Here is a 25,042-nt window from a genome sequence, read left to right on the forward strand (position 1 = left end):
CCCCCTGCAGCGGAAGCACCAGGGAAGTCCCGTTCCCAGTCACTCTGAGTTGTCTGTCAGTCACTCTGAAGCATCTGGCACAGTCCCCTGACATCTGGGGAGAGGCCAGCGTGGCCTTGGAAGTATAACAAGTATCGTAGATAGTGAGTGTCGTTCTGATTTGGGGAAAAGACTTTTTTTCCTGTTAATTATAATTTGGTTCCCAAACCCCCCCTTAAAGGTGACAGAGTAGGGACAGGAAGCTGCAGACTCTTCTCAGCCCCACAGGTGGTTGAGCCCCAGGCCCCTTTGATGTGCTCCCCACGCCCGCATCATCCAGGAGTGACCCCTGGGCTGACCCCAACGTCACCCACCCCAGAGAGGGGCTGGGGCCCCAGAGCAGAGAGGTCGAGCTGGCTGGAAACACAGCTCTGGTGCTTTTTCTTTAGAAAAGCTAAACTTTAATTAGGTAGTTTTTACAATGAAAACAGGTACCCAAGGACTGGTCTTAAATGCTCACAACGGTACAAAAGACAAATACAAAACCTGTGGGTGGCGAGCATGTCCTGGCATCCCCCATCCCTGGGCACTGGCGGCCGTCCCCGCCCTGTTCTCAGCCACACCAGGCGCCACCTCTGGTCCCTCAGCCGCGTGGGCGGGGAGAGGGCTGCACGAGCAAGAAAAGCCCTCTCTCGCGGTCAGTGGGACTGAAGAAAAAATGAGAAAAGACAAAAGTCTAACAGGCAGAGCTGTTGCCAAGATTAGGAAGTTACACCTTTCGGGGCTAAGTTTAACATTCAGAACTGTAACATTGAATGCAAAAAAGTGTCTTAAATCACACAAAAGGGACCCATATTAAAATTTAGAAAATAAGTCCAAAACACCCCAGAGAAACTGAATCTAAAGCTCGAGTGGGCTGGGACGCGGTGGTGCGTCGGGGGCCGGTGGTCCCCTGGAGCCCGAGTCAGGCCGGCGGGGGCGGGGGCCCTAGGACACGTTGGCCATGGGCTTGTACTTCTTGAAGCGCGTCCACTGGCCCGTGGCGTAGTTCATCTCGAAGACCGTGTCCACCAGCATGGTGGTGCTGCCCTGGCCGTCCGACTTGGGCAGGTCCTCCGTGTGCTCGCTCAGCTTGATCTGGATCACGTCGCCCTGCTCCTGGCACGGGTTCTCTGAGGGGGGCAGGGGCCGCTGGGCGGGGGGCCTGGGGGTGCGGGGCCGTCCCCCAACCCCCGCAGGACCCAGGTCCCCCCCACCCCCCAGGGCCGGCCGCGGACCCACCTCGGGAGCCGGCCATGAAGCCCAGGATGAGGGCCTTCTCGGGCCGCGTGACCTTGTTGGCCGTCTTGAACATCTCCTGCGCGGCAAACATCTGCTCTCTCTGCGGTGGAGGAGCAGGGCTGGGTGTTGGGCGCCGCCGGCACCCCTGCTGTGGGCGGGCCCCCCCCCCCACACACACCCCACCCCCACCCCCCCACACACCCCACCCCCACCCCCGGCCCGCACACCTACCACCCCGCACACCTACCGTGAGCGACAGGTTCTTCTTGGGCTGCTGCTGGGTGGGGGGCTGGGCCTGGGCCTGGGGGGCCACCATGGCCACCGGAGGCGTCTGGGTGGCGGGGGCGACGGCCGGGGGCGTGGTGGGCGTCAGGGGAGAGGTGGGCGCCGCGGGCGTGGGCGCCGCGGGGCTGAGGCCGCTGTTGTACAGGGGCGCCCTCTGCTTGAACTGTGCCGGCAGCGCGGGGCTGGGGGCGCTGGGCTCCTCGGGGGGCCGGCTGGCCTGCAGGCTGGCTTCCCGGGCAGGCGGGGCTGCAAGCAGAGCGAGGCCTGGGGGGCGGCCGGCAGGGCCAGGGACCCCGCCTCCGAGAGAAGTGCCCGGGCCCCGCCCCGCCCCGGAGCCCACAGGCCGCCCGCGGGGGACGGGCGTGGGGGGGGGGGCCTCCTGCCCGCAGCTGGGGTGCAAGCCCCGGGCGGCACCTGTGGGCGCGGGGCCCCAGCCGGGAGCCAGAGGGCTCAGGCCTTCTGAGACCAGCAGGTAAGACGTCCAGGCACTGGCAAGGGGACGGAGGGCTGCTTCCTGGAGCCCAGCAAGCCCGCCTGACCCCCAGGCCCTCTCTGGCCACCCCCTCCCCGAGGCCAAGCTCCCCCCACCCGGCAGGCGACGCTGAGCCCGGGGAGCAAACGCCTCGGAGCAGAATCCACAGATCCCTCTCTACCTTTCCTTCAGCACCTTCTTTCTCAAATTGTAGGGCTACGTGAAGACCCCTGGACCCTGAGGCGCTGTAACCTCAGCAGCCCCCCTCCCGCTCACAAACTGGGCCTCACACCTGGCACCGCACAAGGGGCACTGCCTGTCTGGCCCCGGGAAGGGCAAAGCAGCTGAAACCCCTGGGTTTACTTCTCGAAGCTCATGCTGGGCAGGAGGGTCTTCCGGCCCCGGCGGCACCAGCAGAGGTCCGGACACCCAAGGAAGCACCACGCGGGCAAGTCCTGGGAAGATGCTGCTCCCTGCCCGGTGGGTGCTGCCCCTGGCGCGCTGCCCGCTCACCTGGCGGGGCCTCGGAGCTGGGGATGTAGGATGAGGCAGGGACCACGCTGGGCGTAGCCGGCAGGTAGCTCGTGGATGGCAGCGCAGGCTCGTTGTTCAGAGACCCGAGTTTCTGGAAGACAGAGACCACGGTTCCTGCCGAAAGCAGCCCGCGGGCTCAGCGTGGGCCTCTCCCAGTCCTGGATGGGGCCGGCTCCTCTGTGGGCCTCCGCGTCTCGCCCCAGCGCGGATCCGAACCTCCAGCCCCACAGGAGGGCCCCCACCCGCGGAGCAGGACCGGGGGCGCTGCTGTCCCCAGGGATGGAGACTGCTCCAGGCCAGGGGCCCCGTGTTCGGCAGTGCTGGACCCCAAGCGTCCGGCCCTGCCGCCGCCCCCATCCTGGAGCTGCCTTGTTGGGAGGGCGCGGGGTGGGGCGGGGCGGGGCTGTCCCTGTTTGGTTAGGGACCCTCCCGAACCAGCCATCTTTGAGGTAAGAAGAAATTCAACTTTTTTTTTTTTTTTAAACCACAAAAGCGTATGAGAAAAGGAGGACACTCCTTTCAATAAAGTGAGAAGACACAGCTCTGCAATAAGAAGTTTCCCACCACCCGGAAATGACCGATGGGGACAAGGCGACACATGGTGCCTGGCTGCCCAGCCCCTTCAGGCGGCAGCACCGGCAGAGAGGGGCCTTCCGAGCAGCGCGCCCTCCCGCAAGGCCGCCCCACCACCCCGGCGGGACAGGGGACGCCGAGGAGCCCCCAGCACGCGGCGCCGTCCACACCTGGGCCCACGGGCACGCCAGCGCCCCGCCGGCGCCACCTCTCCTGCGCGTGTCCACGTACATACGTGTGCGTCCACGCGTGTGCTCCCACAGGACGCGCCTCCGCGGCTAACGATGGGAACGGGGACACGCGCTCCGGCCGGCCGCGGCCCTGCAGCCCTGCAGCCCTACCTGTGTGGACACCAGGCCGGCCGCGTAGTCGGGGGTGGCGTTCTCCACGACCGTCTCCTCCTTGGCTGGTTTCTCCACCGCCTCCGCGTCTGCGGGCAGAGCACGGGCCTCAGCGCCCCGGGCGGCGGCCCTCCCGGCCCGAGGCGGCGACTCTGAGGACAGGGCTGCCCCGCAGGCTCGCCCCTCTCCAGCCGGAGGCGGTCTCGGTCTCGGCAGACGAGAGACCAGGGCCTCCGCGGGCGGACGGCCCCCAATACGCACCCAGGGTCTTCCTCCTCCTCTTGGCCTCCCGGCCGGCCCCGACCATGTCCAGCTCGGAGATGTCGAGGAGCTGCCGACACAGACACAAGCCCACCCTCAGCCCCACGGAAGGAGCGCGGCTGGTCCCACGCGGGCGGGGCTGCCAGGGGACACGCCCACCTTCACGCCCCTCTCCTTCCGCAGGGGCGTCCTCGACGGCGGGATGGCAGTGCGGTTCCCCGCGGGGCTGAAGACGCTGGGGGCGGTGGGGCTTCGGAAGGGCGCCTGCTTCGGGATGCCTTTGAGCGGGGCTGCGGAGAGGACGGGCCGTCAGGGGGCCTCGCGGAGCGGCTACTCCGCCACCGACGCGTATTCCGCTTGCCCGTCTCCGCCAGAGACGCCCCTGCCGGCCTGCCAAGTGCTCCCACGGATGTGCTGCGCCTCCGCGAGGGCAGGTGCCGGGGACGCCCCAGGCCAGGGGCCTGCCCTCTCCCTGTGCCCAAGCACCGGGGCATCGGGTCGGCCTGCCCGGAGAAGCACGCCGTGGCAACCAGCGACACCACAGCCAAACTCTGACGTCTCTGCCCAAGACGCCAAACCAACAAAGACACCACACCTGCATCCATCGACCCTAACACACGGAGTCCTTTGTCGCCACAGACAGGACTCTCAGCTTCCACTTCTTTCTTGCACCTCGGGGCGAACAGATGTGTTACAGGCTAGAGGCCCACACGCTGCAGCCAGAATCACCCTCCCTCTTCCCCTGGGCCTGGTCCCTCATCTCTCAAAGGGAAGGCACCTGACACACGCGGAATGGCTCCTTCTGAAGGGGGCCTGGCCCCTTCCCCAGGCATCCAGTGCTTCCCCATTCCTGCCACTGGGACCCGTCCCAGTGCGCAGCGTGCAGACACCAGGGCTTACTCACACCAAGATCATGTACGGCGTCCCAGGCCCAGTGCACAGGTGGCCCCTTGGCACGGCCAATGGGACAGGGCAGGGAAGCAGGAAGCACCCCTGAACCGCACCGTGGGCACGCTGGGTCGGGGTGCCCGGCCGGGGTGTGGAAAGGAAGGTGAGGGGAGCTTTGTCAAGGGGGACTGGCACACGGGGGGCAGGCAGGGACATTACAGTGCGGGCCCCACGTCAACCTGATGCACTTCCAGGGCCACCCAGGGCAACAGCCGGCCCTGAGATGACGGGGCTGCGGGACCCCCCCACACACACAGTGCCGAGTCGGCCGACACCAAGACGGCAGCTCCCACACGAGTGGGAGGGAGGGACCCCCATGAGCCCCCTCAGGCTCCAGTGGCAGCCCGGCCGCTGCTCTCACCAACCCACCTGCCCTGTCTGGTCGGCCCTGGGCCTGGGCAGCGTGGGGTGGGCAGGGAGCAAGAGGTGAGCTCCGGCCCCGAGGGAGGGATGAGGGAGCAGACCCGACGACACGACGGTGGCCCGGTCAGCCTCGAGCTTGTAGAGCCCTCGCCCTACGGAGAACCGAGAACCTGGGGCCGGCACGGGGCCGGCAGGCGGCAGGACCTGGGGCGGAGGCGGCAGCCCATGCCCTCCACGGCCATAAGGACGAGCGAGAACCGAGACGGAGCATCTCCCTCCAATCCCGGTCTTTCCTCATCTCAGGCGGAGCCTTCCGGACCCTCCGTAAGCAGAAGAGCCCCCCTCATTCCACACAACAGAGCCGGCAGCACTGCAGGGCCCGTGGCCCAGTCGGGTCAAAGTTCAACAACTGTGCTCCCGAGGAAGGGCGAGCCCTCCCCTCCGACCCCGCAGCGGCCCGGCCTTACTCGTGGTGTCCATCTTCCGGAGCAGCCCCCGGCCCTTGGCATGGAAGGGCACCCCCGCGCTCCTCTTCAGCTGCTGGGCGGTCTCGGTGGCTGTAAGACAAGGTGGCCTGCGTCAGCGCCCACCCGATGACAGCGCCTCCACCCATGGGATTTACAAAGAAGGTTGAGTTGTAAGGATTCGAGCACAAACACTCGCTCGTCTGCTTTCAAACATTACAACTACGCTTTCTGTGTAGGGCAGCGGTCCCCAACCTTTTTGGCACCAGGGACCGGTTTCATGGAAGACAATTTTTCTTCGGACTGGGGTTGGTGGGGATGGTTCAGGAGGTAACGCAAGCGGCGGGGAGCGATGGGGAGCGGCGGGGAGCTGCAGATGAAGTTTCGCTCGCTCGTTTGCCCACCGCTCACCTCCTGATGTGCGGCCCGGTCCGTGGCCCTGGGGTTGGGGACGCCCGGTGTAGAGAACTACACTTGCAGTAAGTAGGGCCCTGGCGGCTGCACCTCCCGGGGTGGGGGGTGGGAGGAGCCCCGATGAAGCGTCCTCACTGGTGGGTGGTCATCTGGCACAACCTCACCCTTCCCTTCACAGAAGCATCAACGCGAGGCAGGCAACAAGCTCGGGGAGGGACGGAGCCCCACGCCCACCCGGCACCGGGTTCTGCCGTGGGGGGCGGGGGGCAGGTGCCACTGCTGACTGCACGGAGGGGCCTGGGAGCGGCCCGGGGGACAGGGGGCCAGGGCCGCGCACTGCCAGCTCTGTGAAGCTACAGCACAGTGCTGACCCCAGAACGATGTCCGTCTGGAACCGAGAGTCACGATGGCTGCTGTGTTTTATTTGGATTCTTTGAAAACAGGGCATTTATATAGATTATTAATACCAATACCATAACCACTTAAAATAAAAGTTTTGCTATCAGTCAAAGGAATCAATTTCCTGGCCTTTTTCCGAGCAGGTATCGTCCATGTACATTTTAGAAGCCACTACTTAAGAAAACATTAATAAAATGACCAAACATCTTTAAAGTCAAATTGAGATCATCTGCAAGAATGAGGCAGGGCTATAGGAGTTAGGACCCAGCCTCTCCAATCTCTTCCAGGCTGCCTGTCTCATCACCTGTGTGACTCAGTTGGTACAGATTTCATTTTGGGAACAAAGATTACAAATACTGTAACCTGAAAATTCGGAAGTTTCTAAAGTAGATTTTTAGAACACACAGTTTAGCGTAGCAATCAATAAATTTCTAATAAAAAAAGAAAAAAACTACGTAGGACTCTGTCTTTAAAAGACAGCTAGGTACCATAAAACCTAAAAGAAGCCTAAAAATAAAAACTACAGACATAGGACAAAAGCATGATTTGCTCGGCAGTCAGTTCTCCCAAATCTGCTGGACCTTCCAGGCCGGGCAAGGCAGCCCCCGCTGAGGAGGGTCCCGACAAGTCCCAGTGCGCCCCCTGGGCCAGGCGCACCCACCCCCAGACCCGCATGCGGACGGCGGGCACTCACATTTCTGCAGGAGCTCTGCCCTCAGTGTGGCACTCTTCGGTTTCCTTTTCAACTGAAAATGTTTCACTGGGGGAGTGAGGGGCCCAGCGAGGGTCGTCAGGGCGTTTTTATTCAAGTACTGGCACTCCAGCGGGAGCATGGCCGACGCCTCACATTCGTTCACTGTTCGTTTGAGAACCAACATGTTAGGAGGTGTATTTCCCTTACCCAGGCCCAATTTTCACTGCTAACATGAAAACGCACAGTTTCCTGTTTATAGCAGTGGAGCTTCTGCTTTGATCTCAAAACAGAAAACAAGTACCCACTGCCTGCCTGCCACAGGCCAGCAATCAAGGCCACCAACCTGGGCCCAAGGTCAAGGACAGGACAGGAGGGCTCGGCAGAACCCCTGCGGAGCTTTTTACAGGCAGAAGCACCGGGGCCCCGCCACACATGTCCATCAGCACAGCTACGTCTGGAAGGTGCTCTGTGCATCCCTGGAGCAAGCCGTAGGAAGGGGGAGCCTGTGGCCGTCCCGGGTTTCCCCCCCAGTCCCCACGGCCCCCAGGGGTGGTTTCTCCTGGACCCTCTGAATCCCGGCCCTCACAAGAAGCACGCAGCCGCGTTCCCCAGGTCTGTGGGTTTACCGGGCAGTTAGAGCTCGGGAGAAGGCCCTGGGCGGAAGACAGAGCAGGCCCCTCCCACCAGAGGACACCCAGGAGGGCGTGGACCTGTCTGGACCCTCATCAAGCTAATCACCAGGACAGAAACATCTCGAGTTTGCGTTCCAATGCTCTGGAAGCATCCACGTAGCTTGTGGGCAGCTACAAGTCAAGCGAAAGCCTACACAGTAAGAGCGGTCATCTCGCAGCTGAGAAGAGGCACTGGCAGCCGCCCCTGGGGACGGCCAGGCCACCGGCCCTGTGGGACCACAGGGGCACAGGTTCCATCTTTAAAGGGCTGCAGTTCCAATTCTCCAAACTAGGAGAGGAATTCAGGGAGGAACTAGGGAGGAACAGACCTTCCCATCTTTATGTTTTTTGACTCCATTTGTAAATATTTTCTACGTGGTTTTCAGTTCGTGTTCTAGACAAGTAAACTGCTGATATTTTCAACACACAGTTATGAGCATCTACTCTGTGCCAGGGAATGTTCTAGGCTCTGAATGGGCAGAGCCCATGCCCTCATGGAGCTGAGTGGGGAGAGGGATGCGTGAATGTGAAAGCGAGTAAATAACGCACTTGAGATAAAGCACCTACAGTGAGGAGGGAGCCTCTGGGCTGCTCTTTTCAAAGACTGGTCAAAAGCCAGCCGGCAGCGCATGGGGCAGGGGCATACGGATACAGCCAGCACAACACAGTACAGCGTGCGACACTCTCAAAGTCAAACTCATGTTACAAAAGAGGGTTTCAAGGAAGACCCATCTCCCTCCTCCCAGCGTAAACCAAACACACTCAACCTACCCTTTTCTCTAAGTTCTCCTAAAATATCTTGAACGTTGGGATTCTGCTCTTCAAGATCAAGGTTAAGAGATCCGGTATCAGGAAAGGACTTCAGAATGTCAGCCACCATGAGAACCCAGGGGTCCGAGTCCAGGGTGGCGAGCTGGATGATCTCTGTGAGGGCACCCTTCATCTGCCAGGAGAGGAGAGATGGCAGTCCTTGTCGCCCGACGCCCCCTGCCACCCCTGGCTCAGGCCCGCAGGACTGGAGCTGAGCAGGAGGGTGTGCGCACCTCTGCTTGTTCAGACACAGAAAGGAGCCCCCTTTGAACCCTGCCGGAGCTTCTGGGCGCACGGGGCGGAGCCCCGCCCTCAGGAGAGCCCTCCCCTGCCCCCCCCCCCCAGTGCCCACACCTCGGCCGGCGGCCCGCACATCTCCGCGCCGCCTCCCGGTGCACCGGCCCGGCGGCAAACAGAAGGGCCGCCCAGGACGGGGGGAGGGGGCCGCGGGGGGGGGCAGTTCCCGCCCCCTGCTGGGGAACCTGCCACTGGGGCATCTGGGGTAGCCGCGGCTCGGCACCTGCGGCGGCTGGGAAGGGACTGGGTACGGAAGGCCGCCAGGAGAACAGGGGCGAGTCCCCGCACGCCCCACGGCCACGTGACGGGCTCACGTGACAGAGAAGAGCCCGCAGGAGGGACCTGGCTCCCGGGGACAGGCCGTGGCCGGCGTGTCTGCTGCGCTCGAGGTGCCGCTTCCTCCCGTAGGTGCGAGTGGCCGCAGCGGCCCGCGGTCACCGCTGCTTAAGGCTCAGACGCGGGCCCAAGCCTGAACACGGTCCCCCTTACACCTGCCCTCTCCCACCCGAGCTCCTGGTCCACCTGTCCCCCCTCACCTGGCAGCGCCACCTCGCCTGCGCCGACCCATCCATCCCCTCACGCTCTGGCTTAACCCTCATCCCCAGCTTCCCACCACCCTCAGGACTCAGGATCCCCTCACCTGCCCCGGAGGCCCCAGCCCCGGCGGTGGTCCAGACAGAATGCCTGGCTGAGCCCCGCATCCCCCCAGGCGCACGCGCAGCCGAGGTCGAAGCGTCAAGGCTCTGGCATTCCCGCCTGAGGCTGGGCGTCTCCCCTTGGCCAAGCACAGGGCCGGGTGCCAGCTGACCCAACTCTAAAAGGCTGTCTCTTGAAATACATGGAAATAAGTTCTTTTGACGTGTGGCAAAAATGGTAAACACTTATTTATTTTTTAACACTTGTGCTGGGGGCTTTTTTGATGTTTTAGAAGAATGAGCCCGTCTACCACCTTCCCCCTTGTATTTAGCTGAGCTATCAACTCTTTCCTACATTAAAAACAAAAGGCACGAAATGAAAAACAATTTTATCTGTCACTTACTATGAGTTAAAGAGTGAAAACGTGTCCCTGGCAAACTAAAGTTATGTAAGAACCATAACAAAGACGACCCCCTCATACCTAAGTCTCAAATTAAGTAGCTCCACACAGATGGCAGGCTGCGCCCTCGGCAGTCACCCCAAAGCGTGAGGAACGAGACACACACACACTGTGTGTGAGGGGACTCCCAGGTGACGGGGAGGAGAGCCTGCAAATGGAACCGAGGTGGCCCAGCAGGAGGTGCCGCCTCCCACGCCCGAGCCCAGAACTGAAGAGACGGCCAAGGGGCAGGGCGCAGGCTGTAAAATGGTGCGGCCGTTAGAGAGACCATCTGGCGCTTCCCCAAAAAGACAAACAGGCAGCTCCCTGGTGGTCTAGTGGTTAGGACTCTGTGCTCGCACAGCTGAGGCACGGGTTCAATCCCCGGTCGGGGAACTGAGATCCCACAAGGCCACGCGGCCAAAATTAAAAAAAAAAAAGACAAACACAGATTACCACGTGAGCTAACAACTCCACTCCCAGGTACAGACCCAAAAGAACTGAAAACGTCTGTCCACCCAAAAACTCATACGTGAATGGCTGGCTGTATTTGTAACAACCCAAAAGTGGAAGCAACTCCAAGGCCATCATCTGATGAATGGATGACCAAAATGTGGTTTATCTATACAACGAAACATTATTTGGCAATAAAAAGACACACGACGTGACAATGTGGTGAACCGTGAAAACATGAAGCTCTGTGAAAGAAGCCAGACCTGAGAGAGCACATGCCGTGTGGCTCTGTGCCTGTGAAACGTCCAGGACAGGTCACCCACAGGCCCAGGAGGTGGGACGGTGGTCCTGGGGCTGGAGTGGGGAGAGGGAGTGACTGCCAGGGAGCTAGGGGTTTCCTTCTCAGTGCGACGAAAACGTTCTGGTATCAGATAGTGGCGATGACTGCACGGCACTGTGATGTACCATAACCACTGATTTGTACACTTTAAAAGAATGAATCCTATGTGAACATCTCAGTTTGAAAAACTGTATGAGGAAAAAAACAGGGGGCCATAAGGCAAGCTTAGCCAAAGCCTGCAGACGTCTCCAAAGCTGGCGTCACACCTGGGCTCCTGCCTGGAGGCGGGAGTGTCCCTGGCCCTGGTTGGGCACCGTGTTCCCAGATGTCAGAAGTCCGGGTGCCCAGGAAGCACAGCTGAGCTGTCTCTGGAGGGGGCAGCCTGGCAGTGGGCCGGCAAGGACAGGCCTGTGTCCAAGGAATGGTCCTCGTCCCCTGCAACACGGCTCTGGCCCTCCCTGACACGGAGCTCCTGTAAGAGCTGGGCCAGGAAGCACGTGCTTCAGGCCAGAGGAGTCACAGTAGCGGAGGAACCAGCAGACAAGGAACCAAGCGGCAAACGGAAAGAGGACAGGACAGAAAACACCAATATCCGCTAGACATGCTTCTACTGGGCACATGACGTTTCGGACCAGGTACAGCGCCATGAATTTTTTAAACTCTCTAAAATGAGGACATAAAGCAGAGAAATGAGTTCAAGACACAGCAAGACAACAAGAGGTAACAAAATCAATAAAAAGACCATACCTCAAAACAGACTTAAGTCGTCATTAAATCTCTAAGAATGCATTACAATGACAAGGAGCCCCCCAAAATGCTTGAATGGATGACAAGGTGTATGCTGCTTTCAATACCATAAAGACAGACACTTTCCCTCAGTAATCTGTAAGTCTAGGGTGACCCCACTCAAGTTGCAGAAATATTTTCTTCACAGAACTGGACAATCTGATTCTAAACTTCCTATGAGAAAAGCAATAAACAAAAATAAGAAAAAAAATTTTTTTTAAGATAACAAGAGAAAGATCAATTTTACCAGATATTAAAATTACAAATGCCACACGATTAAATACGCTCCTTACCTCTCACTTTATTCCCAGATAAACTTCAAATGGATCAGATTTCAATTTGAGAAATGAGACTGTAAAAGCACAAGAAGAAACCATAGAAGTCTTTCTTTTGTATGACTGCTAAGGAAGAAGTCCTCTGTAGTTATGATTCTAAACCAAGGAGCCATAAAAGACATGAATTTGAATTTTACTACTTAAGTATTTTTCCCATGGAAAACCACCAAAAAGCTCCAAATCCCATATATTAAATCAAGAGAAATGGCAAACTGGGTGAAAAAAATACTTTGCAACTCTTATCACAGGCAATTAAAAAAATATGCACACACATACATGAGTGTGTATATTTTATAGATGTCTATATATATAAAGAACAAACACACATATATAAGAGATTGATCTTACATGTCAATTTTTTAAAAGTTTACCATTAGAAAAATGATTTAAAACTTAAAAAAATGCAAAGGATGCTCAGCCTCATTCAACATAAGAGAAACGCAAAATAAACGGAGGAGGAGATACAATTCCCACTTCAGGGATGGGCAGGGCGGAGCGGGGTGGCCCCTGCTGGCCCGCCTTGGAGGACGGGCATGATGGCGAAGGGCTTTGTGGCACACGCTCCTGAGTCCAGCCGTCTCAGGCCAAACCCCGAATCTGTCACCACTCCCAGGACAGCCTGGGAATGCGTTAGCAGCAGTGGCCCGCAGTCATCCTGGGGATTCAGCACTCGCAACAGTGTCTGGCAGGAGCGAGAACACCTTCCAGGGAGCAGGCGACCACACACTGACAAGAACTTAAATGGGCATAACTTCTACTAAGTTTATTTTATTTATTCTTTTAAATTTTTGGCCGCACCGCGCAGCTTGCAGGATCTTAGTTCCCCGACCAAGGATCGAACCCACGCCCTCGGCAGTGAAAGCATGGAGTCCTAACCACTGGACCGCCAGGGAATTCCCTCTACTAACTTTATTTTAGTGATACTCATCACAATTTATGACGTATGTGCTTTTTGCCTGAGCAATTAGCACTTCCAAGAATTTATCCTCTGGATTAGAGACCTAAATGTAAGACCCGATACTATAAAACTCTTAGAGGAAAACATAGGCAGAACACTTTTTGACATATATCACAGCAATATATTTTTGGATCCATCTCCTAGAGTAATGGAAACAAAAACAAAAATAAAGGAACCATGAACAAAAAGACAACCTACAAAATGGAGAAAATATTTGTAAATGATGCAACCAACAAGGGATTAATCTCCAAAATATACAAACAGCTCGTAAAACTCAATATAAAAAAAAACCAATCAAAAAATAGGCAGAAGATCTAAATAGACATTTCTTCAAAGAAGACATACAAATGGCCCAAAGGCACATGAAAAGATGCTCAACATCACTAATCATTAGAGAAATGCAAATCAAAAGTACAATGAGGTATCACCTCACACTGGTCAGAATGGCCGTCATCAAAAAGTCTACAAGTAATAAATGCTGGAGAGGGTGTGGAGAAAAGGGGACCCTCCTACACTGTGGGTGGGAATGGAAACTGGTGCAGCCACTATGGAGAACAGTATGGAGGCTCCACAAAAAACTAAAAATAGAGCTACCATATGATCCTGCAATCTCACTCCTGGGCAGATATCAGGAGAAAACTCTAATTCTAAAAGGTACACACACCCCAGCGTTCACCTCAGCACTACGTACAGTAGCCGGGACGCGGCAGCAACCTGGACGCCCATCCACAGAGGAGCGCATAAAGAAAACGCGGCCCGTGTACACAGTGGGCTACTACTCAGCCATAAAAACAGTGAAATGGTGCCATGGATGGACCCAGAGATTATCATACTAAGTGAAGTCAAATAAAGACAAATATTATACGATATTATTTATTTGTGAAATCTAAGAAAAATGATACAAATGAACTTACACACAAAACAGAAATAGACCCACAGACATAGAAAACAAACTTATGGTTACCAAAGCAGGGGAGGGAGAAATAAATTAGGAGTTTGGGATTAAAATATACACACTACTATATATAAAAGAGATAACCAACAAGGACCTACTGTATAGCACAGGAAACTATACTCAGTATTTTGTAATAACCTATAAGGGAAAAGAATCTGAAAAAGAATATGTATGTATGTGTGTATGTGTAACTGAATCACTTTGCTGTACACCTGAAACACAACACTGTTAAGTCAATTATTAATATATTTCAATAAAAATAAATAAAAACTACAAAAAAAAAAGAAGAATTTATCCTCTAGTTACCTTGCACACCTGAGAGAATTCACTGCAGCAAAAGACAGGAAACAGCTGCACGTCCACCAACGGGACGGGAGACCAAGTAGGTAAAGTAGGTCCTGTGAGGCAGGAAAAAGAATGCAGCTACAGCGTGGGCACTGGTATGGAAGCATCACCAAGACAGATTTGCAATTAGTGTGAATCTCTATGACTCACCCATCCTACAGACACGGGGGCCCCCTCCACTAAGGGCCAGGCAAAGTGGGGTATTAGGGATACAGAGACACACAAGACACAGGACCTGGTCTCAAAAAAGCTCACAGGTGAGCACTAAAGAAACTGAGAACTCACTTGTGTTCACAAAAACCTACCGCTATAGGTTGAACTATGCCCCTTCAAGAAGATTTGTTGGAGTCCTAACCCCAGGACCTCAGAATCTGACCTTATTTGGAGACAGGGCCTTTATGGAGGTCATCGAGTTACAATGAGGTCGTTCAAATGGGTCGTAATCCAACACAACTAGCATCCTTATAAAAAGGGGCTGTCTGGACAGAGATGAACACACACAGAGGAAGACGGCGTGAAGGCGCCTGTGGAGAAGCCAGTCACAGGGCTAGAGCAATGCCCCTACCAGCCAAAGGACACCTGAGGCTACCAGAAGTTCGGAGAGAGGCATGGATTTGACTTCTGGCCACTCAGAGCTGTGAGACAACACACTTTTGTTGTTCTAAGACATCTACTCTGTGGTACTTTACTGCAAACTAATACAGCTACCATGAGGCAACTGGACAATATTTTACAAAAACGTTTGAGGAGAGAAAAAGGGGGGGTTAAAGACAAAAACGACCACTGTTATGAGCTGAATGTTTGTGTCCCCCCTCAAGTTCATATGCTGAAACCCTGATCTTTGGGAGGTGACTAGGTGTGAGGGCTGGGCCTTGATGAATGGGATTAGTGTCCTTATAACAGAGCCCCCAGGGCAGGGCTTGCTCTCTCCTGCCACAGCTGAGCACACAGCCAGAAGGCTGCCACCTGCAAGCCAGGAAGAGGGCCCTCACAAGAAACTGAATCAGCCGGCTCAGACGAACAGTTCATCGTGGGCTTTCTTTCCATCATCCAGAATTGTAAGAAAATAAATGTCTATTATGTAAATCACCAAGTTTATGGTATTTTTGTTATGGCAGCCTGAGCCTTTAGATTAAATAAAATCATCAGTGAGAATCCTGCCTTCAGCGCTCTCACGGTAATAAGCTTTTATGGGTCTCTGGGGGGAGACAGATGCGGAGTAAGTGAGGGGCTTCCAGTTCTTGCCAAGAGGGCAGACTGGCGTGGGCTGCTGGAACATCACACACACACACAGACACACGTGGCACCACAAATCCACAAGAAAAGGAGAGTTGGCTTGCATTTCAACGCATGGCTGGGAACCCTGGGCTCAGAACAGAGAAAAATGACACCTTCTCCCCATCCAACCACACAAATGAGGTGTGGTACTGAGGCATTAGAGATGGATCTCTGAACAGGAGAACTACAAAGTGAAGAGAAACAAAAGAAGCACATTTAATGACTTCTTAAACAAAACTTCAAAACACAAACCATGAGCCAAAAAACGTATTACTGTGCATTAAAATGAAAGGTGATGAGCAAATGGAAAATTTAGCAGGCAGATGCGATCTGTAATGTTCAAAACCAGCAGCATTTAACATTAAAATATACAAAGAGCCCCCGCAAATCAACAAGAGGACAGCAACCCCAATAAAACACAGGCAGGTGTTATTAATGGGCAACGTACAAAGAGGAAATCTGAGACAGCAACAAACCCAGCCACAGATACCCCAAATGAACTGGAAAAAAACCCAAATGAACACACGGCAGCACTTTCCAACCACCTGATTTGCAAAAGCAGAAAAGTGGACAAGGCCAGGTGCGGGGGGTGGGGGAGATGGTACAGGTGCCCAGAGGCACTGCACGTGGGAGTGTGGGCACCTCAATGCCACCACTTACACAAATACTTTCTATGACCCAACAATCCCACCCCTGGGCATAGATTCCAAGTAAATGTTCACAGCAATCCACGGGTAAGGAGCTTTGCGTCACAGCATGATTGCTCTGGCTGAGCTGGGGGCAGCCTGCTATCAATGCTGGAGGGTGGCGTGCATGGGGGTGGCGACGGTCGGGGTGCAGCTGAGCAGGTCAGGAGCTGGCACACTTTTCTGTAAAGGGCCAGAGACTGACTATTTCAGGCCCTGGGGGCTACGCAGCTCTGTCTCATCTTTTTTCACTAACCCTTTAATAATGCTCAAAACATTCTTAGTTTACAGACTGTACAGAAAACAAGTCACAGGCCTCAGTGTGTCAACCCTAGGGTTAGATGAACAGCAACACAAGTGAATATTAAAAACACATTTTGTTTACAAAAACTGAGATATGTAAGACAATAAAATTTATATCAATTAAAAATACATGCACCCCCCCACCCCAATTTATTTGCAATTTTTTTTTAATTTTTATTTTAATTAATTAATTTTTTATTTTTGGCTGTGTTGGGTCTTCGTTTCTGTGCGAGGGCTTTCTCTAGTTGGGGCAAGCGGGGGCCACTCTTCATTGCGGTGTGCAGGCCTCTCACTATCGTGGCCTCTCTTGTTGTGGAGCACAGGCTCCAGACGCGCAGGCTCAGTAGTTGTGGCTCACGGGCCCAGTTGCTCCGCGGCATGTGGGATCTTCCCAGACCAGGGCTCGAACCCGTGTCCCCTGCATTAGCAGGCAGATTCTCAACCACTGCACCACCAGGGAAGCCCCCCCACCCCAATTTGAACAAACACTTTACCAGAGAGGCTCAACACCGTTAGTCACCATGGAAACGTAAACTGAAACCTACTAGAATGTTTGCATTAAAAAAAAACCACCATGACCTTCACACTCTTCTCGGGATACTGAGATGATACAAGCACCCTGGAAAGCAGTTTGGCAGTTTCCTATCACGGGACCTGGCCATCCTCTTCCAGGTGTTTCCTCTAGAGAAATGGCGACAGGCCACACAAGGACCTGTCCATACATGTAAACATGTCCATTCAGAGGGCCACTACTCAGCAGGAAAAGTTACGAGCTACTAATATACATAACACAAGCGTGAACTTCAAGATAAGGATGCTGAGTGAAAGCCAGACAAAAAAAGCACTATTAATATAACATTCCAGGAAATGCCAACTAAGCTATGGAGACAGAAAGTAGATCAGTGATTACTTAGCACAGTGAGAGGGGCAGGAGGAGAATGATACCTTCATTGCAACGGTTTTACAGGTGTGCACGTCACACTGTACACTTTCAATATGTTTATGTCAATGATACTTCAAATGAAAAAAAGTCCCTAAAAACAATACACATTTTTAAAGAACACTCACAAAAAAACACATAATAGAACAGAACAGGGAAAGTTGCTACCTATGGGGAAAGTGGAGTAGGACGTGGGAATAAAACAGAGAAGTTAAACAGAAGAGACTTTGAAGGGAAATCAGTAAATAAGTTTAACAACAGAATAAGAAAGAGACGGAATAAGTCCGATGCTACCCAGATCATAACAGGCAGAAAAAAAAATGGTTTGAAAATACCAAAGAGGCTGCATAGAAAACAGAAGAAAGTCTCCCACACACCTGACCGGAGATTCAGAGAGAAAGGGAACAGAAACTGGGACCAACGCAAGGTCTATAGAGGAAATTGTTAAGAATTAACAGATGAAAAATAATCACAATTTCAAGAAGCCCAACAAACTTTGTAGGATGAATTTTTAAAAATTTCTTCACCAAAACACATCCTAGGAAACTGCAGAACTACAGAGTGAAGCCACTGTCCTGGGCCAATGGGCCCAAGGCCCTCAGGGGCAATCCTATGGCCTGCCGTCAAGATACTGACTCGCTGGGACCACGGAGTCCCACGCCAGAGGCACTATGGGCACCTGACCACAGAAAGGAAATGACTGAGGTACTTGACTCTGGGGGACGGTGGAGTTTAGGTAAAATTCCAATGAAGTGGTGAGTCTGTGAGTAAAAGGTCAGTGTCAGAACTGTCAGGCGGACCTGGGTCCAGTTTCCTTAGAAACAACAATAGCGAGAGACGTGGGTGTCGTGCTCACACACCCCTTATCCGAGCCTCTGCACCTGGGCTGGAAACTGAGGCTGCTTCTTTGTGTCAAAGTGTCTTAGATCCCCCAAGCAAAAGTGGGATGTTTCACTCTTACTGATATGACTTTAAACAGCAGTTTCCGAGAGTCTGTGATTTTCATTTTTTTAAAAATTTATTTTATTTATTTATTTATTTTTGGCTGCGTTGGGTCTTTGTTGCTGTGCGCGGGCTTTCTCTAGTTGTGGTGAGGGGTGGCTTCTCTTGTTGCGGAGCACAGGCTCTAGGCGCATGGGCTTCAGTAGTTGTGGCACGTGGGCTCAGTAGTTGTGGCTCACGGGCTCTAGAGCGCAGGCTCAGCAGTTGTGGCACACGGGCCCAATTGCTCCGCGGCATGTGGGATCTTCCCGGACCAGGGCTCGAACCCGTGTCCCCTGCATTGGCAGGCGGATTCTTAACCATTGCGCCACCAGGTAAGTCCAAGTCTGTGACTTTTAGACAACAGAGTTTCTCAGTGAATAAGGCAGCCATAGTGATTAAAGGGCATGCTGTGACAATTCACAACTGTGACGTGTCCTTGGGGAAACACTGTTTCTTATTCACTTGGCAGCTAGCCTGATCTGTTACCCCAGGTGATAAATACATAGCTAGCCCAGTCACTGATCACTGGAATCCCTAGGCTTCCCACAGCAGTCTCATGAGTTGGATAATTTTACATATTAAAGAGTTATCTCAGGCAGCCCTAAAACTCTCCCTAAAACTTCCTTTGGTGGCAATGTTAAGGACTTGGACAAGAGGGGTCACTGGTTTTATCAGTAGCAGCATTTACAGTTTCCTCAAAGTCCTTTCAAATATAGCTAAAACATTATGAAGTCAGTATTTACATTTTATGACACTCTGCAGTTAGCAAAACACCTCATGTACATTGCCTCCTGACATCATTCTTACTTCCTGGACCAAATTCTAAATTCTTTGAGAGCAGGGGCCCTAAATCACTTCTGTACCCCTCACTGAATAAACTAAAATACTGGACCATTAAAATCTCTTTTCCTCTTCCCTCCTATTAGTTAAGAACTGTTGCTGACTTAGCTTTTAAGAGAAATAGATACATCACAAAACAAGTGAACTGGTTTCCAGATTTCATTAAGAAACACAAGTTGTAGCAGACGCTGCATACAATGTTTACTTTTACATGTCCCCGCCAAGGGGTCAAAAGTTATTCTTGGTGTGTCTGTGAGGATGTTTCTGGATGAGATTAACATCTGAATTGCACAGACTGCCCTCCCTAATGTGGATGTCCCTCATTCAGTCAATTGAAGACCTGAACAGAACAAAAAGGCTGAGTAAGATGCAACTCCTTCTGCCTGACTGTTGAGCTGAGACTTTGGTCTTTTCCAATCTTGGGACTTGGATGAAATACTGGCTCTTCTTGGGTCTCCGACCTGCTGGCTTTTTAGACTGGAACTACACTTTAGCTCTCCTGGGTCTCAAACTTTCTGGCTGCAGCTCCTGGGACTTTTCAGGAGGCTTTTGTGAGCCAATTCCTTTCAATAAAAACCAGTATCTCTCCCCGCCCCCCCCCCCCATATGTTATACACAGGTACACGTAAGGTGCACACGCTTCCTATTTGCTCTGTTTCTCTGGAGAACCCTGGCTAATACAGTGCAGAACACACACAGCCCGGCCATCTAGTCCCCCGGTATCTATGGTCCTATGGAAAAAAGCTTAATCTTCAGAATGTTATCCCCTAAGGTATCAGACCCTTAAATAACTAAAGAAAGATAATTAAAATAGCTAAGTGAATTGGGATGTTTTGGAAAGTTTTTTTGTTTTGTTTTGTTTTTTAACACCGAATATATAAATAAAAATGCCTTTCAGAAAACTAAATTATCCACAATGGCCTAGTTCATTTTCAACCTAGCTAAGCAAGTTCTTCATTATAATTTCTTGTAATACAGACAAAATCCAAGAACAAACTATATATTTAAAAAAATCAATGAAAGAAAGCTGGTATACCTATATCAATGCTGGACAAAAATAGACAAAACATTACCAGCTATAGAGACCACTATATAAAGATCCATGGTTCAGTTCACAAGGCAACAATAACAATTCTAAACTTGTACGCACCTAATAACATAACCTCAAAATGAAGAAAGCAAAAGTTGATAAAACTATAAGGACTAGACAAATCCATAATCATAATAGAGATAAACATACCCCTCTCATTCACTAATACATTTTTTTTTTACTCTTTTTTTTTTTTGTAATTCTTTATTTTATTTATTTTTATTTTTGGCTGTGTTGGGTCTTCGTTTCTGTGCGAGGGCTCTCTCCAGTTGCGGCAAGCGGGGGCCACTCCTCATCGCGGTGCGCGGGCCTCTCACCATCGCGGCCTCTCTTGTTGCGGAGCACAAGCTCCAGACGCGCAAGCTCAGTAGCTGTGGCTCACGGGCCCAGTCACTCCGTGGCATGTGGGATCCTCCCAGACCGGGGCTCAAACCCATGTCCCCTGCCTTGGCAGGCAGATTCTCAACCACTGCGCCACCAGGGAAGCCCGTCACTGATACATTTTTTAAAATCAGTAAGAATACAGTAGACCTGTACAACACGATTAAACAAATTTGACCGAATGAACATATACTGGGCAATGGATCACAAAACTAGTAGATCATAAAATGCTTCTGAAACTCACTTGCAATATTTACAAAAACTGACCATATATTTCGCCATTAAGCAAATCTTAAATTTCAAATGACTGAAATAATATAGACTATATTCGCTGACAAGCACTCAATCCAGCTAGAAATCACTAGTAAAAACATAACTAAAACCTCCCTCCCTCCAATGTATGGAAATTAAGAAACATTTCTAAATTACAAAGGGGTCAGTTAGGAAATCATCATAGAAATTACAAAATATTGTGACTTGGTAATGAAAACACTATCAAAACTCGTAGGATGCAGTGATTAGACAATAACCAGGACTTCACCAGTGGTGCAGTGGATGAGACTCTGCGCTCCCAATGCAGGGGGCCTGGTTTCGATCCCTGGTCAGGGTTCGAACCCTGGGTTCGATCCCTGGTCAGGGAACTAGATCCCACATGCATGCCGTAACTAAGAGTTCGCATGCCACAACTAAGGAGCCCGAATGCTGCAACTTAACTCCCAGTGCAACCAAATAAATAAAATAACCTGTGGGACCTCCCTGGTGGTCCAGTGGGTAAGACTCTGCACTCCCAATGCAGGGGGCCTGGGTTCAATCCCTGGTCAAGGAACTAGATCCCACATGCATGCCGCAACTAAGACCCCGCATGCCGCAACTAAGACCCCGCATGCCGCAACTAAGACCCAGCACAGCCAAAATAAATAAATAAATAAACATTTAAAAGAAAAAGATAAGAGAATGTTATTATCTACTTTATGCTAATACATTTGAAGTTTTAATAGAAACTGCCAAATCACTAGAAAATATATAATATCCAGAAAATTTTACTTACGAAGAACATAAAACCAAGCATCAATACTCAAATATCTTCCCACAAAGAAAATCCAGGTCCCCTAGATGGCTTTATTACTAAGTTCTACCAAACATTTAGAAAGAAATAATTCCATTGTTAAACTTTCCAAAGAAGAGGAAAATAGAAAATACATTACCACTCCTTTTATAAGGGTAGCATAACTTCAACACCAATATCTGACAAAGACAGTCTGGGAAAGTAAAATTAGAGGTTAATCTCACCCATGAACACAGATACAAAATTCCTACACAAAATATCAGGACAACATAATCCTCCACATAAAATGACCAAGTTAGGAATGCCAGGTTGGTTAACAGCAGCTAATGCTATTCTGGGACCTCCCTGGTGGCGCAGTGGTTAAGAATCTGCCTGCCAATGCAGGGGACATGGGCTCCATCCCTGGTCCGGGAAGATCCCATGTGCCACGGAGCAACTAAGCCCGTGCACCACAACTACTGAGCCTGTGCTCTAGAGCCTGCGAGCCACAACTACTGAAGCCCGCGTGCCTAGAGCCCGTGCTCCGCAACAAGAGAAGCCACCGCAATGAGAAGCCCGTGCACCGCAACAAAGAGTAGCCCCTGCTCGCCACAACTAGAGAGAGCCTGCCCATCAATGAAGACCCAAGGCAGCCAAAAAAAACAAAAACAAAAACAAAAAACACAATGCTATTCTGTAAATGTGGCAAACTATATGTCAATAGACATTATAAACATTTGATAAAATTCAAAATATTCATTCATGTTCACATCTACTACAATTGTTACCCAAAAACTGGGTTCACCTCTTTTTTTTTTTTTAAACATTTATTTTATTTTATTTTTTATTTATGGCTGTGTTGGGTCTTCATTTCTGTGCAAGGGCTTTCTCTAGTTGCGGTGAGCGGGGGCCACTCTTCATCGCGGTGCGCGGGCCTCTCACTATCGCGGCCTCTCTTGTTGCGGAGCACAGGCTCCAGACGCGCAGGCTCAGTAATTGTGGCTCACGGGCCCAGTTGCTCCGCGGCATGTGGGATCTTCCCAGATCAGGGCTCAAACCCGTGTCCCCTGCATTGGCAGGCAGATTCTCAACCACTGCGCCACCAGGGAAGCCCCAAGGGTTCACCTCTTGATGAGTGTTAAGCCAAAAGACACAACCAAGCCAAAAAGAAGGAAGGGTGTATTCCTTGCAGCCAGTAAGGGGAACAGCAGGATCTTTCCCAAAGCTGTGTCTCCCCAACGCCAAAAGTGGGGAAGTTTTAAGCTAAGGGTACATGCATATTCATGAGGGGGCTTTGGTAGTTGACAGAGTCCAAGCTTTAGTTGACTGAAGTCACATGGGTCAATATCATCATTCCATCCTCCGCCTGGGTGGGGGTCTTAGTTCTTGCAGAACTCAAAAGATGTGTATCAGATTGTTACGTACATCCCTGGAGGAAGAACTAGGACTCTGCTTTATCGCCCAACTACCATTTCTTAACTGCTTCTCCTTCGTTCCTGCATTCTCTCACTTCCCTTAAGATCCTTAATTACTGAGACCTGTTCAAGGGCAAGCATCGTGGCCAGGCTTCGATCCCAACATGGCTTCGGCCAAAAATGGCTTTTTCTTATTTAAAGTTTTGGCCATGAACTCGGGACAAGTATGGTTAATAAACAGGTTATGGGGGAGACACACTTCCACCCACCCCAGGCCAGGTTCTTGGAGGGCTCTGCACAGGAGAAAGATGCTGTATAAGCGAAAGGCAAAACTGGACATCTCTGACAAGACAACAGGGAGTTCCCTCCCCCGGCCCCCTAGCAGGGAAGCATATCCTAAGAGGAGTACACCTGCTTAGATACAGCTAAGAGCTTCTGTGACTCTGAAGACTCCATGGAGAAAGCTAAACCAAGACACAACTGGAAGAAATCTGCAACATACACAACTGAAAAAAGACTGCTATTCAAAATTTATTTTTTAAAAAACTCCTACAAAGCGGGAATTCCCTGGCGGTCCACTGGTTAGGACTCCACGCGTCCACTGCTAGGGTTCAATCCCTGGTCGGGGAACTAAGATCCTGCAAGCCGTGCAGTGCAGCAATAAATAAATAAATAAATATTAAAAAAATAATAATAAATAAAACTCCTACAAAGCAATGAAAAAACTACATGGGGGAAAATTTTTTCTTGAACAATTAACAAAAAAGAACATCAAATAATGAATAAGCACATGAAAAGATGCCCAACCACACGCATACTCAGAGAATGGAACAGTATTCAGCAGTGAAAATTAAACCACAGCGGGGCCGTAGGTTGGATGAATGTGTCAAGGTGTCAACCCGAAGAAGACAGACACACCCACATCACTCACGCGAAACACACGATATGATACCGTAACATTAAGTTCAAGCCAGGCAAAACCAAACTGTACTGCTGAAAAATGCCTATACAACTGATAAATCACAAGGAATGGCAGAGAAATGATCACCTCCCAAAGTGAGCGAGGGGAGAGGGCAAGGGTTGTGATCCGGAACAGGTGGGGGAGGCCTCTGGACACAGCTTTATTCTGTTTCTTTTGTACACGTTATATATAAAAAACAACTATCAACTATAATAACGGGGCACTCACTGCGACAGTAGTTGGAGAACGTTTAAACAACTACGGCGCCTCAACATTTTGAAAACCTACTTATTTTGCGCAAAAAGCGACACAATTTACCGTTAAGGAAAACAAGCAGAGAACAAGTCGGACAGACCCACTGATGAGAACGATGCAAGAACACGAGCGTGTGGCAAGAACCCAGAGCGCAGCGTGACCGAACCGGGTGGGTACCCCGACAGGTGAAAGCAACAAAACCGAGGTGGGCGCTGAGCCCGAGGCGGGCCCCCGACATCCCGACCCCCTCCCCTCGTCCGGGCACCTCGCCCGCGCCTCTGACAGGTGCAGGCGGGCAGCTCGGGCTCGCGTCCACCGCGGGGGGGCGGTGAGTAGGGGAAACGGGTCCGCGAACTGCGAGGGTCCGAGGGGCGGGAGGGGGGAGGGGAGCGGGGGGGTGGTCCGCGAGGGCCGGGGTCTCGGGTCCCGGGGACGCGCCGCCCCGAGGGGGAGGCCGGCCCCGCGTCCGCACCGCCGCCCGCCTCACCTCGTCCACCGTGCGGCGCGGGAGGTGCAGCGTCCCGAGCAGCAGCTTGAGCTTCACGGCCGACGAGAGGCCGTGGAAACAGAGGCGGATGTTGTCGATAACCGCGGGCGTGAGCAGGGACGCGATGCTGGGCGGCGCCCACAGTTCGTCCGTGGCCCCCAGCTTGTTGTGCAGCCACAGGCCCGTGTCGCTCTCCCGCATGGACGCCATCTTGAGGGGGAAAAAGCCGGGCGCCGCCGAGCCGGCATCTTATGAGGACACCTACGCGCCCGCGGCGAGGACCCTCAACATGGCGGCGCCCGCAGGGCGAGCGGCGGTGACGTCACCATAGGGGGCGTGGCCTC

At 52.3% G+C, this 25,042-nt stretch overlaps 1 protein-coding gene across 1 annotated transcript; it reads right to left on the reverse strand.

The window, feature by feature from the left end:
• Positions 1–417: 417 nt before the first annotated feature.
• On the reverse strand, positions 418–24,992 carry NELFA (negative elongation factor complex member A). Its single transcript, XM_061191850.1, has 11 exons — positions 24,699–24,992; positions 8,451–8,622; positions 7,009–7,170; positions 5,505–5,594; positions 3,886–4,016; positions 3,727–3,796; positions 3,466–3,554; positions 2,531–2,642; positions 1,508–1,791; positions 1,261–1,360; positions 418–1,151 (listed from the first exon to the last, which is right to left on the reverse strand). Exons 1-11 carry the CDS (start codon positions 24,906–24,908, stop codon positions 967–969), a joined length of 1,605 nt encoding a protein of 534 aa, XP_061047833.1. The 5' UTR covers positions 24,909–24,992; the 3' UTR covers positions 418–966.
• Between the last annotated feature and the right edge of the window lie 50 nt (positions 24,993–25,042).

The sequence above is a fragment of the Eubalaena glacialis genome, chromosome 5, assembly GCF_028564815.1.
Source record: "Eubalaena glacialis isolate mEubGla1 chromosome 5, mEubGla1.1.hap2.+ XY, whole genome shotgun sequence".
NCBI lineage: Eukaryota > Metazoa > Chordata > Mammalia > Artiodactyla > Balaenidae > Eubalaena > Eubalaena glacialis.

Coding starts and splice junctions, on each gene's coding strand:
- NELFA (XM_061191850.1), bottom strand. CDS start 24,908: ATGGCGTCCATGCGGGAGAGCGACACGGGCCTGTGGCTGCACAACAAG. Junction 3,555..3,726: donor GAGGAGGAGGAAGACCCTGG/GTGCGTATTGGG, acceptor CTCTGCCCGCAG/ACGCGGAGGCGGTGGAGAAA. Junction 1,361..1,507: donor AGAAGAACCTGTCGCTCACG/GTAGGTGTGCGG, acceptor CCTCCACCGCAG/AGAGAGCAGATGTTTGCCGC.